The sequence below is a fragment of the Stegodyphus dumicola genome, chromosome 3 (assembly GCF_044657685.1).
Source record: "Stegodyphus dumicola isolate Sdum_Otavi_A_Nest chromosome 3, ASM4465768v1".
NCBI lineage: Eukaryota > Metazoa > Arthropoda > Arachnida > Araneae > Eresidae > Stegodyphus > Stegodyphus dumicola.
Genome location: NC_140770.1, coordinates 269,697,832 through 269,710,576, shown reverse-complemented (window position 1 = coordinate 269,710,576; position 12,745 = coordinate 269,697,832). Strand labels below are relative to the sequence as shown.

General features: G+C 31.1%; 1 protein-coding gene across 1 annotated transcript in view; it reads left to right on the top strand.

Annotated features, from left to right (window-relative positions):
- LOC118193446 (uncharacterized) overlaps positions 1–12,745 on the top strand; it is a 111,645-nt gene that overhangs the window by 24,629 nt on the left and 74,271 nt on the right. Inside the window, exons 3-5 of the mRNA XM_035364537.2 lie at positions 4,286–4,442; positions 10,333–10,495; positions 11,112–11,292. Of these exons, the coding sequence (XP_035220428.1) occupies positions 4,286–4,442; positions 10,333–10,495; positions 11,112–11,292 (501 nt within the window). The remainder of the gene's footprint in view (positions 1–4,285; positions 4,443–10,332; positions 10,496–11,111; positions 11,293–12,745) is intronic.

The window sequence follows — 12,745 nt, the reverse complement described above, 5'->3', positions numbered from 1 at the left end:
AAGTCGAAAGCATAACCATTTCTCAAAATAAACCTAACACTGATTCAGACAAATCAGATTGGCTTCAAGCCCCTCACAAATGACTAAGGAAAAATAATAACTCATCAGGAGATGATGATCCCTCTCTTAAAACAAGCAGTAAATTCAATTCCCTGTCAAAAGAGAAAACTCAAAAAATAACTCGGATAATAACATGGAGGAAGATGATTCTGTGTCTAAGAACATGACTCCCTTCCAACAACCAAAAAAGTATGCAGGGAAAATTCCTCCCTTAGTAGTCACTCATTCTAACATTAATTGGAAGGATCTGAGAAAAGAGATAAAAGAAAATTAAAAAATTGAAAGATAGAATTGAAGGTTGAGGGCGAAAACCTCAAAAATTAAAGTATTTGATGTAGATGATTATGGAAAACTGCAAGATAAGCTTCAAACGGAAGCAATTCCATTTCATACCTATCTTCTAAATTTGGACAAATGTCTTAGAATAGTTATAAACGGCTTATCATCTGATTTCACTGCAGTTGAAGTAAAGGAAGACTTAGAGCTTCAGAATATTCCTGTACTGCAAGCAAGTACAAAGAATGCGAGATGGTGTTTTGGTAAATCTACCCATCTTTTACATTGAAGTTCCACATACTGATGCAAGAAAAAGTATATGGAAAATATGCAAAATCTTAGACATGTGTGTGCGAATTGTATCTTATAAGAGCAGGCCGGGCCCCACGCAGTGCTTCAACTGCCAGAGATACGGCCATACTCAGAGAGCCTGCCGCAAACCCCCTGTATTGTGTTATATGTTTAGATTCTCATAAAACTATAGTCCTATTAAAAATGATAAAAGCATAGCTGCTACTTGTATACTCTGCAAAGGGCCACATCCAGCCTGCAGTGTTGAATGTCCCAAGAGACTGGGAAATGAAGAGGCATCTATCCGCAAACCTTCTAGTAAAATAACAAAGTCCCCTGCAACAGGAAAAGAAAACTCGGAAAGTTTGGCTTCTCACATCCAATCAGAAAATAATTCAACCATGGCTAACAGCCAATCATATGCAGCTGCTGCCGCAGCACCTTAAAAAAATTCAAATAATTCTCGTATGAAAAGTACTTCAAATATAAGTGGGAAAGAAATCCTTCAAGAGGATGATTTTGAAAAGTTTACCGAATTAATAAAATGTCTGTTTCAAATCTACATCAGATGCAGGAGTACTAGCGACCCAGCTCGCAAAATTAACATCGCTATGGATGTTGTAAAGACCTTTATCAAAAACGATAATGTCTTTTAAAACTTATTCTAATCCACAACAAAATTTACAGCATATAAATTATGCTAAATTAATGTTTCATAATTGCAATGCCATATCTACACAACTCCTTGATCTCAAGCACTATATCAAAACTAACAATTTGGACATTATATTGCTTAATGAAACACATCTTGGAAGCACGGAAAGTCTGAAAATTTCCAATTTCGATATATATCGCTCAGACAGATTACATAACAGAGGTGGTGGAACTGCTATAATTATTAAACGCAGCCTAAAAAGCTATAAATTAGCTCTTCCTTCACTATCCAGCATTGAAGCAGTTGCTTGTATCTTCCCCAGCAACAACTTGAATTATCTTTTGGTTTCTGCTTACAAACCACTGCAAACGCAGCTTAATACTCAAGATCTAGATATAATATTAAACTTAGGCTACCCCACAATTATAGCCGGGGATTTTAACTGTAAACATACTTCTTGGCACTCCAGGAGAACAAATCAGAATGGAATTAACTTGTTTAATTACAGCTTATTTAATAATATCAGAATTCATGCTCCTACGGAGCCTACTCACTGCCCTAGCAACTCACTCTTTAATCCTGATGTCTTGGATATAATAATTACCTCTAAAATTAAGAAAGTACCTTATCTTAGTGTAGATAACAAACTCACTTCTGATCATCTTCCCATCAGATTTACGCTATGTGGACTTCGCTGTGGATTACTACTGTTACATAGCAAAATAAACTGGAATAACTTCACCCACATTCTCTATAACAATATTTCTATGAATAATAACATCACAGATATCAGTGAAGCTGAAATGCAATTCTCTCTAGCACACTACTCTCTATAATTTGAACATAAATGGCTGTCAACCTGTAGATGAATAATACCCTTGATAGGAGCAGGTACTCTTCATTTTAATTTAAAAATGTGTCTATTTACTTTATTAGTCTACACTTGTGAAATATGGGTTATTCTCCAGTGATCCCTAATACTGTAAGTTATCAGCAACCAACAACCTTGATTTGCACTTATATACTTTGGGTTTATTTAATTCAAAATTCTCTCTAAATTTAGTCTCATTGCTGTATGCTAATGACCTAGTTATTGAAAGTAACTCTCAACCAATTTGGCTTAGTTTATTTGGTTATGACAAAGCATGTGAGGGCTATTTGTCTAAAGGGAGGGTTGCCTTCATGAAAGATTTTCTCAAAGCAACCTGGCTCATATTCACATTACACATAGGAAAACTATGAAAATGCTCATGCAGCCAACTTATTCGCCTGGAACCAAACCCAGGTTGAACTACCAGGGCTCAGCGACTTTATCATTCGGCTGGTGCTAGGCCAACTGTTAACCACTAGGTAACTAACTGGTAACCAACAGTCTTGTATCATGTAAGATCTAGTGTTCTTAGCTAGCATAAAATGTAACTAGATCTACCTAAGTGTAATCCTTGCAAATTCTTGCACAGGCTTGAAGATCAAACATTCAGGGGAAAAGTGTAAAAGATCCTTTTACTGAAAACAAAATATTTAACAGAAGGTATGGACTTACGTGCTTACACAAAACACCAACCGCTTGCAGTGAGAACTTAAAAGATAATGTAACACTAACTTTAACCTTGTGATCCTGATGTTTTTTGCCCTAAAATTTTACACTTCCTTAAAATGTCATGAATAAATAGTATTTTCTTGATTATAATTAAAAAATGACTCTCTAACTCTTTGATTCCTTTTGTTCCAATATACGTTCAACCCAAAATCAGATACAAGCTGGCAAAAATATTTATGTGTAATGAATAAGAAAGCCACTCTTCTATATGGAATTTTCCATCCATAATGAGAGGGTTAAAGGTAAAGAGTAATATGAGACTAAACAATTCAGTTTAAGTTAACAGGTGGACTCAGAAAAACTGCACCAGCTGGATAATAACTTGGCAAGAAAACGTACCTGATATTAAGGTTAACAGATGGTGGAAACTAGCAACATGCACTCACAATAGCAAAATCACGCCCTGTGTAACCTTTTCGCTCGAACAGTTAAAATATTCTCTTTCACCCTAACTCATTTTCATCCTGGCAAGGGAACATGAAGAGAATAATAGAATTCAGGAAAGATTCACAAAATAAAATAACTATTAGAAAAAATAAATAGAACCCTATAACATTCAGTTTAATTTTATTTTATTAATGAACCTAAAAAATGTAATTTTAAATTACATTCTTTTTATTAAAATCTGCAGCATTATTTTAATTAATAAAAGATTTATCTAACACTATTTATTTTGAATTCAAACAGAATAAATTAATTTTTTGGGGGGGTGGGGGCTTTTTTAATGTGAAGTAATGAGAGATCTTCATCAGCACAGATTATTGCTCATCATTTATTCATGATAGGTATTAATCATATATTTATCATAGGCACCACTCTTTTTTAGCTAAATATCATTCTGTGCTTCATTTCATAGTTGCAGTATCAACCGTTCAAGATTTGAAGCGGAAACATAAAAATATGCACTGATGAAGAATGATGTATTAGCTAATGTAAACAAGGACACTTATTAATGCATGATTAAGTATTCAATTCTTAAAATTGTGTATTTGAATTCTTCACAAGAATTTAAAAAATTTTTCTCTTCTCTGTATCTCCTTCACATGCATTATTATTTAGCTTACGCATTTTTATCATGATCTTGAAAAATATTATGTATAAGGCATAGTTATATTTTCAAATATAACTATAAAAAACATAATTTTAAAATGTCAAAGGGAAATCATGTTTAACTAAAATATAATTGATTAGGTAATTAGAGTTGATTAAAATATTGTGCTGTAATAAATTATTAACATGTGTTGTTGATATATGTGAATTAAGGGATTTGAATTTTTCAATTTCAAAAGTGTTTTCATTTTCTGTTAATTAATTTATTGTGCTTATAATAAACTGATTGTAATTTCAGAATTCATTTTCATTTTTGTACGTTGTTATAAAATACAGATACTTCTTTATTTTAGGAGTTGAGGTTCCAGAACTGACAGCCATGCCTCATTTGCAACATCTTCATTTGCAGTGTGTTCGTTTTACAAAGCTTCAGCCATTTAGGGCGTTTTTAGCTCAAAATCTGAAAACTTTCGTGATGAAACATTGCATGGGTCCTTCTGTATCTTTAAGGTTTGATAATTTCACTATAAATTATGTGTGATAAATGCAGAAAAAACTTATTCATATATTTCTAAGTTAGCAGGGCTCGAATTTTGATGACCTTAAAATTCACTAAAAATACCCCTTAAAATGGAAAAAATTCCTTAAAAATTTTTTTAAATCTCTGCAAAAAATAAAAATAAAAAAAAATAAAATAATAGCATAAAAGAGACACAGTTGACAAGGATTGGCAACTGGATAAAAATCTGAAATATTACACATCTCTTACTTGATTTTTTTTTTTTTTTTCAAATTATGTCTTGCACAAATATATTACAATTGCACTGAATATTAAGTGCTTCTTGATGTTTCTGAAAGCGAAAAATTTTCTGTCATCCATATGTAAGTTAGCACGATAAGCTTCTCTTAGCGCCCACTGCAGCTATTGGAACGCACTTGAATAAAACTGCCTGACTTACCATTAACTCTTTTTCATTTTGAAAAGAGTCTGCTTCATCAAGATAAGGGATATTTTTCACATAATTTGGAAGCCACAATTTTTTGACGAAACAGAGTTGAATGTAGCAAATGCAGTATTTCAAACTTTGCCTAAAACACTACCTAATTTATCAGTGTAATTTATTGCATTGGCTAGTTTGATAGTTTGTCCTTGTGAAGATTTAACAGTTGAAATTAGGATCCTGAAATTGGATCTGATGTACATAAAATTTACACATGTTCATGTGTATCTAGAAATACAAAATGTTCGAAGATTGAATATAATAGGCATTCATTTTTTTTTTTTTATATCAAAAATGCATACAAAGTACAAAGTCTGAGATCCGGACTTGTTGGGACTTCAGCAATTCCGGATTAGGAATTTTTCTGGATATATCGGTTTAAATCTAGTAAGATGGCATGTAGAAATTATAAAATTAAAAATATGAAATAGTGATTTATGAAAAAATTAAGTATTTATGATCTAAAGGGTATCAAAATTTACAAAAAAAAAAAAAAAAAAAAGGCTTAATAATTATTTGTTTACTTTGTTAAACATTTCTTTGAATGTAAATTGTTTTAAGATGCTTTGTTTTTTTGTGCTGATACTTTCTCTTCAATTCTATAGACAGACATAATTTCTTGTTCAGTTACAAAGTTCCAATGTTCAAGTCATGCAGTTGCTGTGTCCATAATTCTGACTAACTCATGAATAAAAATTTTTTCATTTTCAATAACCTCTCTGTTGCTTTCTTCACTATCGGTAGTGGTATTTTCTGAATCTAGAACCATACTAGAGATTCTGCTGTCCGTTAATTAATTGATTGATGACTGGAGTATTGTCATTGCAATGAAAAACTTCTGTTATATGATCTTCATTTATTACCACTTCTTCACATTTCTTTAAAAAATCCATTAATTGTAAAATTTCACCTGTGGTTTGCGATATCCAAAAGCCTTCAAATTCGTGGCTATCATCTTTAGCATCCGCAGCATGAAATATGATAGTCGGCCATAAATTAAGCCAAGCATTTTTTAAAGTGTCTGGATTCACATCCTCTCATGATCTTGCATTGCTCCCCACAGCGAACTTTATGCTAAAATATCTCAAAAATTCTTGAATAGTCTTGCAATTATTCAAGAAATTTGACATGGATATTAAAAATGCTTCTTTATATTTGCATTTCAACTCACACACTGTTCTGATATCCATTGGCTGAATGATGGACATACAGTTTGGAGGAAAGAATAACATGGATCCATTATCTTTCATTAAACCTTGAGTGAAATATGAGCCGAAATGTTATCTACAATCAAGATAGTTTAGTTGTTAGATGTTGGTTTACCTGATAATCAAGATAGATTATCAGGTAAACCAACATCAGGTTCAAATGTTTCTGAGCCTCGGGAATGAAATGATTTCCAAATTAATCATACATTAATGCTTGCATCATCCGTGCTGTTTTATTTGCATGATATATAACGAGAAAATCTTTATTACTTTAAATGCTCGAGGTCGTGTATTTTTTCCGATTACAAAAAGTTATGTTATACTTGTGCGTTCCTGCAACATTTGAGCATGCTAAAATTGTTAGTCTAGCTTTAGAATCTTTGACACCAGTTGGAGCATTTTCTGTAGAAGTTGCCAAGGTATTTCACGGTACATATTCCCAGAAAAGACCAGTTTCATCAGCACTGTAACTTTATCTTGGAGATAATGTTTCACTATGAGTTCAATGAATTCATTTGCAAATAGTTCAGCAGCTTTTTCATCTGAAATTTTTAATTGCATTATGCCACAGTGATTTTAAAATTTGGTTAACCAATCTGTCGAATATCCACACTCAGTTTTTAAGTTCATTTCTTCATGAAATATTTTGGCTCAAGCCATTAACATTAGACCCGTCAATGGCACACCCTCACTGTGCCTCTGTCTGACCATTCAATCATCACTTTGTCATGATTGTCGCTTTTAGCATAGCGAATAATTTTTCTGTTATTCATTGCGAGTGAGGTGTCGGAATCCACAAAAAATTCATAAAGTTCCTTTTTCTGTTATGTGATATACAGTTGACTTTTCATTGCCATATTCCTCGCATAGTTTTGAAACCTATCCATTATTTGCAGCAATTCCGGTTTTAAGTTTAATGGAGAACGAAACGTTCTTTCGCTTTTTAGATCATATTGCAGCTCCAGAATTAGAAACTCCTTTTGACATAATCGAAAGTTCAAACCTGGAAAAACAGCCTGCAAAAATAATGAGCTGGGTTAAATCAGAAAGTTAAAGAGCAGCACAATCTGCTATATTAACTGAAATTCTTTGGAATCAGTGAAGTATAATTTTAGCCTAGCTTAATAGCTTCCGCTATACATTATTGGCTATGTAGCAATAATGAAATTGACAATGAAAGACAAAATGTTCCATTAAATTTTGTCTTGCTTCTATTGTGTACTGAGACAGCTAAGCCTGAATTATATTAATTTAGGTATTCATTTTACTTTCGCCTAATTCTTGCACTCACATAAGGCTTATCTGAATCCTGAATAAATTCCCACATATACTTAAGTTTACTGAGGACAGGTGCTAGATATTTTGCCGCCTGATGCAGTCTCTGTAAGTCCTAAATTCTACTCCAAGCACCTCCCTAAGTTCTAAATTTTTGTTGCAGTACTTTCTCTAAATTCTAAAAATTTTATCTTCTCTTAATTTTGTTTTTCAGTGCTTCTCTAAATTCCAGAAATTTTGTCTTCCCCAAATTCTGCTGCCTGGTGCAGCCATATGAGCTCTGGCGCTGGTTCTGAGTTTAATGTGAATAAAAGATCAATTATTCTTAATTCAAATAGCACTAAATATTTTGGCCTATGAATATCATTAACAGAATATATTTTTACATATGGAAGGAAATTTTTGTTGAATGTTTCCTGGTGAACATTTAGTACATTTAACTTAAATCTGTAATCATTGCCAAGCGTAATGTCAAAAAAAAAAAAAAAAAAAAAAAAAAAAAAAAAAAAAAAAAAAAAGGCTTCCATACTCTTCGTTATTCAAATACTAATAAAAAAAATTGTTTAGGCATCACTGCATAAATCATTACTCAATTTATCATGTGTTGATAAACATACAGTGATGAAAGCAAAATATAACAAATGATGATTCGCCAAATTGGCTTCAGGGATACAAAATATTAGTAGTTGTAGAATCAACAATGTTTCTGTATAGAATATTTCAGTTTGAGATATATGCCAAGCAGATATGCAGCTACGGAGCCAAATTATTGATCACACAAATTTATGCTAAAATGATTGTTTCTTCAATAACGAGGTATTTATTTAGTGCCAAAGTGAAACTAGGAATCGGGATCTCCTCATGTTTTCTTATGGGGAAAAAAATCAAATGCACATGCATAAAGCATAAAAAAAAATTCCTAAAATTTTTTTTGTTGGTTTTAAGGTCCGGATTTTAGATTATTCTGGGTATTATATGTCCATGAATTAAAAGCATATTAAAAAACTGAAAGTTTTCAGATTTTATATTATGCCCAAAGGGGCTTTTTTTTAATGTTTTGTGTGTTACCTTTATTTATTAAATACCATGTTTTTCACACTTAAACCATAAAATTAAGTTCAACAGCAATATTAACAAAATGTTTAAAAGCACATATCTAGAATTTCTGATACACGGTCTTACGCGCTGGAGATGAAAACATTTACCCCCTCCCCGGACAGCATTGCCATTGCTCACTTTGAAATCATTGAGTTTCTTAATCAAAAACTCGTAAATCTTTACAAAATATGAATATATGAACAATAAATCTTGTTTTTACTTGAAATATTTTTCAGCAAATCATCTAACACCTGTCTCTTAACTGATTTCTCAAAGTCTTTTCACGATACTCTTCAACTAAAATAAATTCAGTTTCAAAGTCCTTTTCATTTTGTAAACTATCTAAATAACTGTTATGAGTTAATTCTAAAGTGTCTGCCTTTTGTTTAAATAATGCTAAACACATTTCAATTTCGTCATATTCGACGCTATCATCAGTTAGTATGCTTTCTAATTTATTATAGGCCTTCGTAAATAAAGCCCTTTGAGTGGTTTTGTTTCTCTTTACTATTTCCATTTCTAGTAAGTTATTCACTCAAAATTTCTGAAACTTCGTATTTTCAATACATATAAATTACCATTTACGTATCAAATATTAAATTTCAAATCTTCAAAATGGAAAGCAATAAATCCTCTCTTACCTTTTCTAGCTTCTTGTTGTCGTTCCAATTAAGCTGGCCTACCCAGGGGCGCCAAAAATGTCGGTTAGTTTAGACTAAAGATACTCATTAAATCAGATAAATGAGATGGCTCACTTTAATTAACAGACAAGAAGTTTCTTTAAAGGCATAAGCATTTTATTTCAATTATTTGCAACAAACCACTTCATTACAAACTCATTCCTTTTTAAAAAATTTTAAAACTACTGTTCTAATCACAGTCTTGTGATAAACCGACACGTTGCTACTCTTTTTCAAACAAATATTAACCAAGTTAAATTAATTTCCAGAAGTGGCACAACAAGCAAGTTAGTAATCTGCGATGCTCAGCCAGAGCATTAAGAAACAAAGAATGCTCAACCAGAGCATTAAGAAACAAATTCTCTGGTATGATGCTAAAATCTGAATCCTTTCAGGTTTTTTCTTACTTTCTTTTTAGTTTGAAAACATGTACTGTATAGTACAAATCCATAATCCGGAATGATCTATAATCTGGACCTCAAAACGACAAACTTTACGCATGCGCATACATTACGCATGCACGTAAAGAATGCGCATATGCATGCGTAATGTATGCTTTACGCATGCGAGCATTGAAAGAAATGATTAATAAAGTAAACAAATAAATATTAAGCTTTTTTTTTGTAAAATTTGATACCCTTTAGATCATAATTGCTCTTTATTTCATAAATTACGGTTTCATGTTTTAATTGTATAATTTCTGCATGCCATCTTACTGGATTTAAATTGATGATCTATAATCAGGAATCGCAGAAGTCCAGAGGAGTCCGGATTACAGACTTTGTACTGTATTATAACTGTTTAACGTAAAATCGATTTAGGTCACATTTTAAAATTTATAAGTAATGGTTAATATATTTACTGTAGGAAATATGTATTCAGTTAAATGAATTTGGGTATTGCAAAGTTTGTTTTTAAATTTTTAAATCGTAAATGATATGGTACTATAGGATATTTGTGCAGATTTTGTGTTAGGCACATCTTGATAAGATTTTACATTCCAACATTTTGTGTCTGTTTTATTAACATTTGGACTAATGAGTTACAAAGACCTCTCTTTCGGGTGAAAAAATTCTTTTATACTTGATTAATTGTGTGAATTATAATATGAAACTATCTAATTATTTCTCATGTTTAGGTATTTATCCTTAATTATTGCCTTAAGTTCTTCACCTTCGCTAAACCGCTTAGAACTTGTACGTGTGCCTTTACCCGGAGGATTATTTCAGCGTGCGGTTGAAGATTCCTACAGGCATAATGGATTCGTTAATTTAAAAACTCTTATAATTGCTGGTTGCAAGGTATGTACATTGGGAAAAAGTACTGGCTGAACTACATAATGTTTATTGAGATTTTTTTTTGTATTAATAAAATTCTTCTAAATAGTTAATCTTTAATGATTCATGCATTTTGTATTTAAAAAATATTTAATTAGCTTTGATATAGAAGGCAAAGCTGTTAGAAATGTGGGTTTGAATTTTAAAATTTCTAAACTTTCGTTAAAAATTTTTTTAATTGCTGTGTGATCTTGATTTTGTAAATAGAACTGTTTCCTTTAATAAAGTAATTCGAGTGATTTTAAGAATTGAAAAAAGGTACTGTTATTGAAACTTATTGAGGATAATTTCCTATGATTATAGTACTGATAACTTCTTATAATTGTAGTACCGATAATTTCCTATAATTATATAATTATAGTACTTTGTGATTTTTAAAAATCATTTTTGATAAACATATGAGTTTATTTATTTATTTTTATATTTTTTCTGTAAAATAAAGTATCTGTTAGTTATGACATGACTAACTTTTTACAAAATCACATTTTGCATAACATTAAAAAAATATTCAGTTGGGTATCGTTATTGTACATTTTTTGCTTTGTATCATGGTCATGATTTTTTTTTTTTTTTTTCCCAGGGTGTTTTGGAGTCTGACTTAGGCCATCTGATGATTGTTGCCAGTAAAAATTTGGAAAGTCTTTCTATACAGCCTTCTCTTACTAAAGATAGCTTATTTGTATCATTGTCTTTTGCACAGTGTGAATTTCCTAAACTGAAGAATTTGCATTTGGGCTATGTAGATAAATTAAACTCATCAGGTATAGTGATTACACAAAAATAATTATACTATATGGTATATTTATGTATATATTTATACATTTACTAATAATTTATCACACAAAACTACCAAAAAATCTATGGGATTAAAAATAAAATGTAAATAAAAAGATATGCCGTGGAAAAAATAAGAAAACAAAATAAATCGTATTTTGTGTTTAAAGTTTCGGACTTATTAGTACTGCTTTTATGTACAAGTATTTTTGCTATGAAAAGTTAAATAAAAAGTTAATTTTTAAAAACATTAATAACTTTACAATTCAATCTTTGAGAACTGTATGTTAGATACAACTGTAGTATCACAGATTTGTCAAAAGGCTCAGCTAAAGCCTGTTGCATAGAATTTGCTTTTGTAATCACCAAAAGATTTTTCTTTCTAAAAATGCAGTATTTCATCTGGCTTTGAATTACAGGGAAAAAAACTGGCAGTTTTACCTCCCCTAAATAGATCGTGAGAATTATAAATCTCAAGACTTAGATAAAGAATTTTTTGTTTGCACCTTTAACCATTTAGCTTTCCAGCTCTTTTTCATCACTTTGCTTAAACCTGACCTTTTATTTTAAGGCGATATATTCACTTGAAGCAGTAAAATTTATAAAATCAATTTCTTGGTGTTTTCTTTTGCAATATTTGTTTCTTTAACTTCTCAAAATCAATTATTTTTCCATTTCAGAATAAGAACTTTTCTTTATTTTTGAAGAGGAATATTTATCACAGTTTCAAATATATTATTTGCAGCTGTAATAACTATGTAACATGTTTCATGTCTTTCTGATCACAACCATTTTGATCCATTTCATTTAAATTTGCAGTTTGATAACTCAAAGAAAATCTTTTGCATTTGTCAAAAATGGGCAAGAAAGGAGCTGAGTATCAATAGGCTTAACATTAAAAGTGTAATTTTTTGTCCACTATCCATCATAGATCAATCAGCTGCAGAGGTATTGTTAAGAAAGAATGATAATTTATAAGTGTTAGCATGGGTAAAGATTTGTGCCAGAGTGACTTTTTTGCAACAAAAGTAAATTTGTGATACTTGGAAGAGGGGGGGGGGATTTTCTTTCTATCTCTCTTTTTGTTAAAAAAACTTGGAATGTGGATTTTACATTGAGTTTTAGCAGAGGTATAAACACTGAATGAGTTTCTGAAAGTATTTTTAGAAGAAATTTAGTTTTATTTTGCATCTGCAATAAAAGAGGTCTAATGGTGATATAGTTTAGATACAGCTAAAATTACAGATATTTTACATTCTCAAATCTGGAATTTCCCAATTTGTGAAATGTAAACTTACTATTCTTCTTAAGTTTTGTTTTTAAAATATGAAATCATTCAAAGATTTCATAAATTAAAAATTTTTAGACTATACAGTCAAAAGTCGTTAATCCGGACTCATCGGGACTTCGGCGATTCCGGATTACCGATTTTTCTGGATT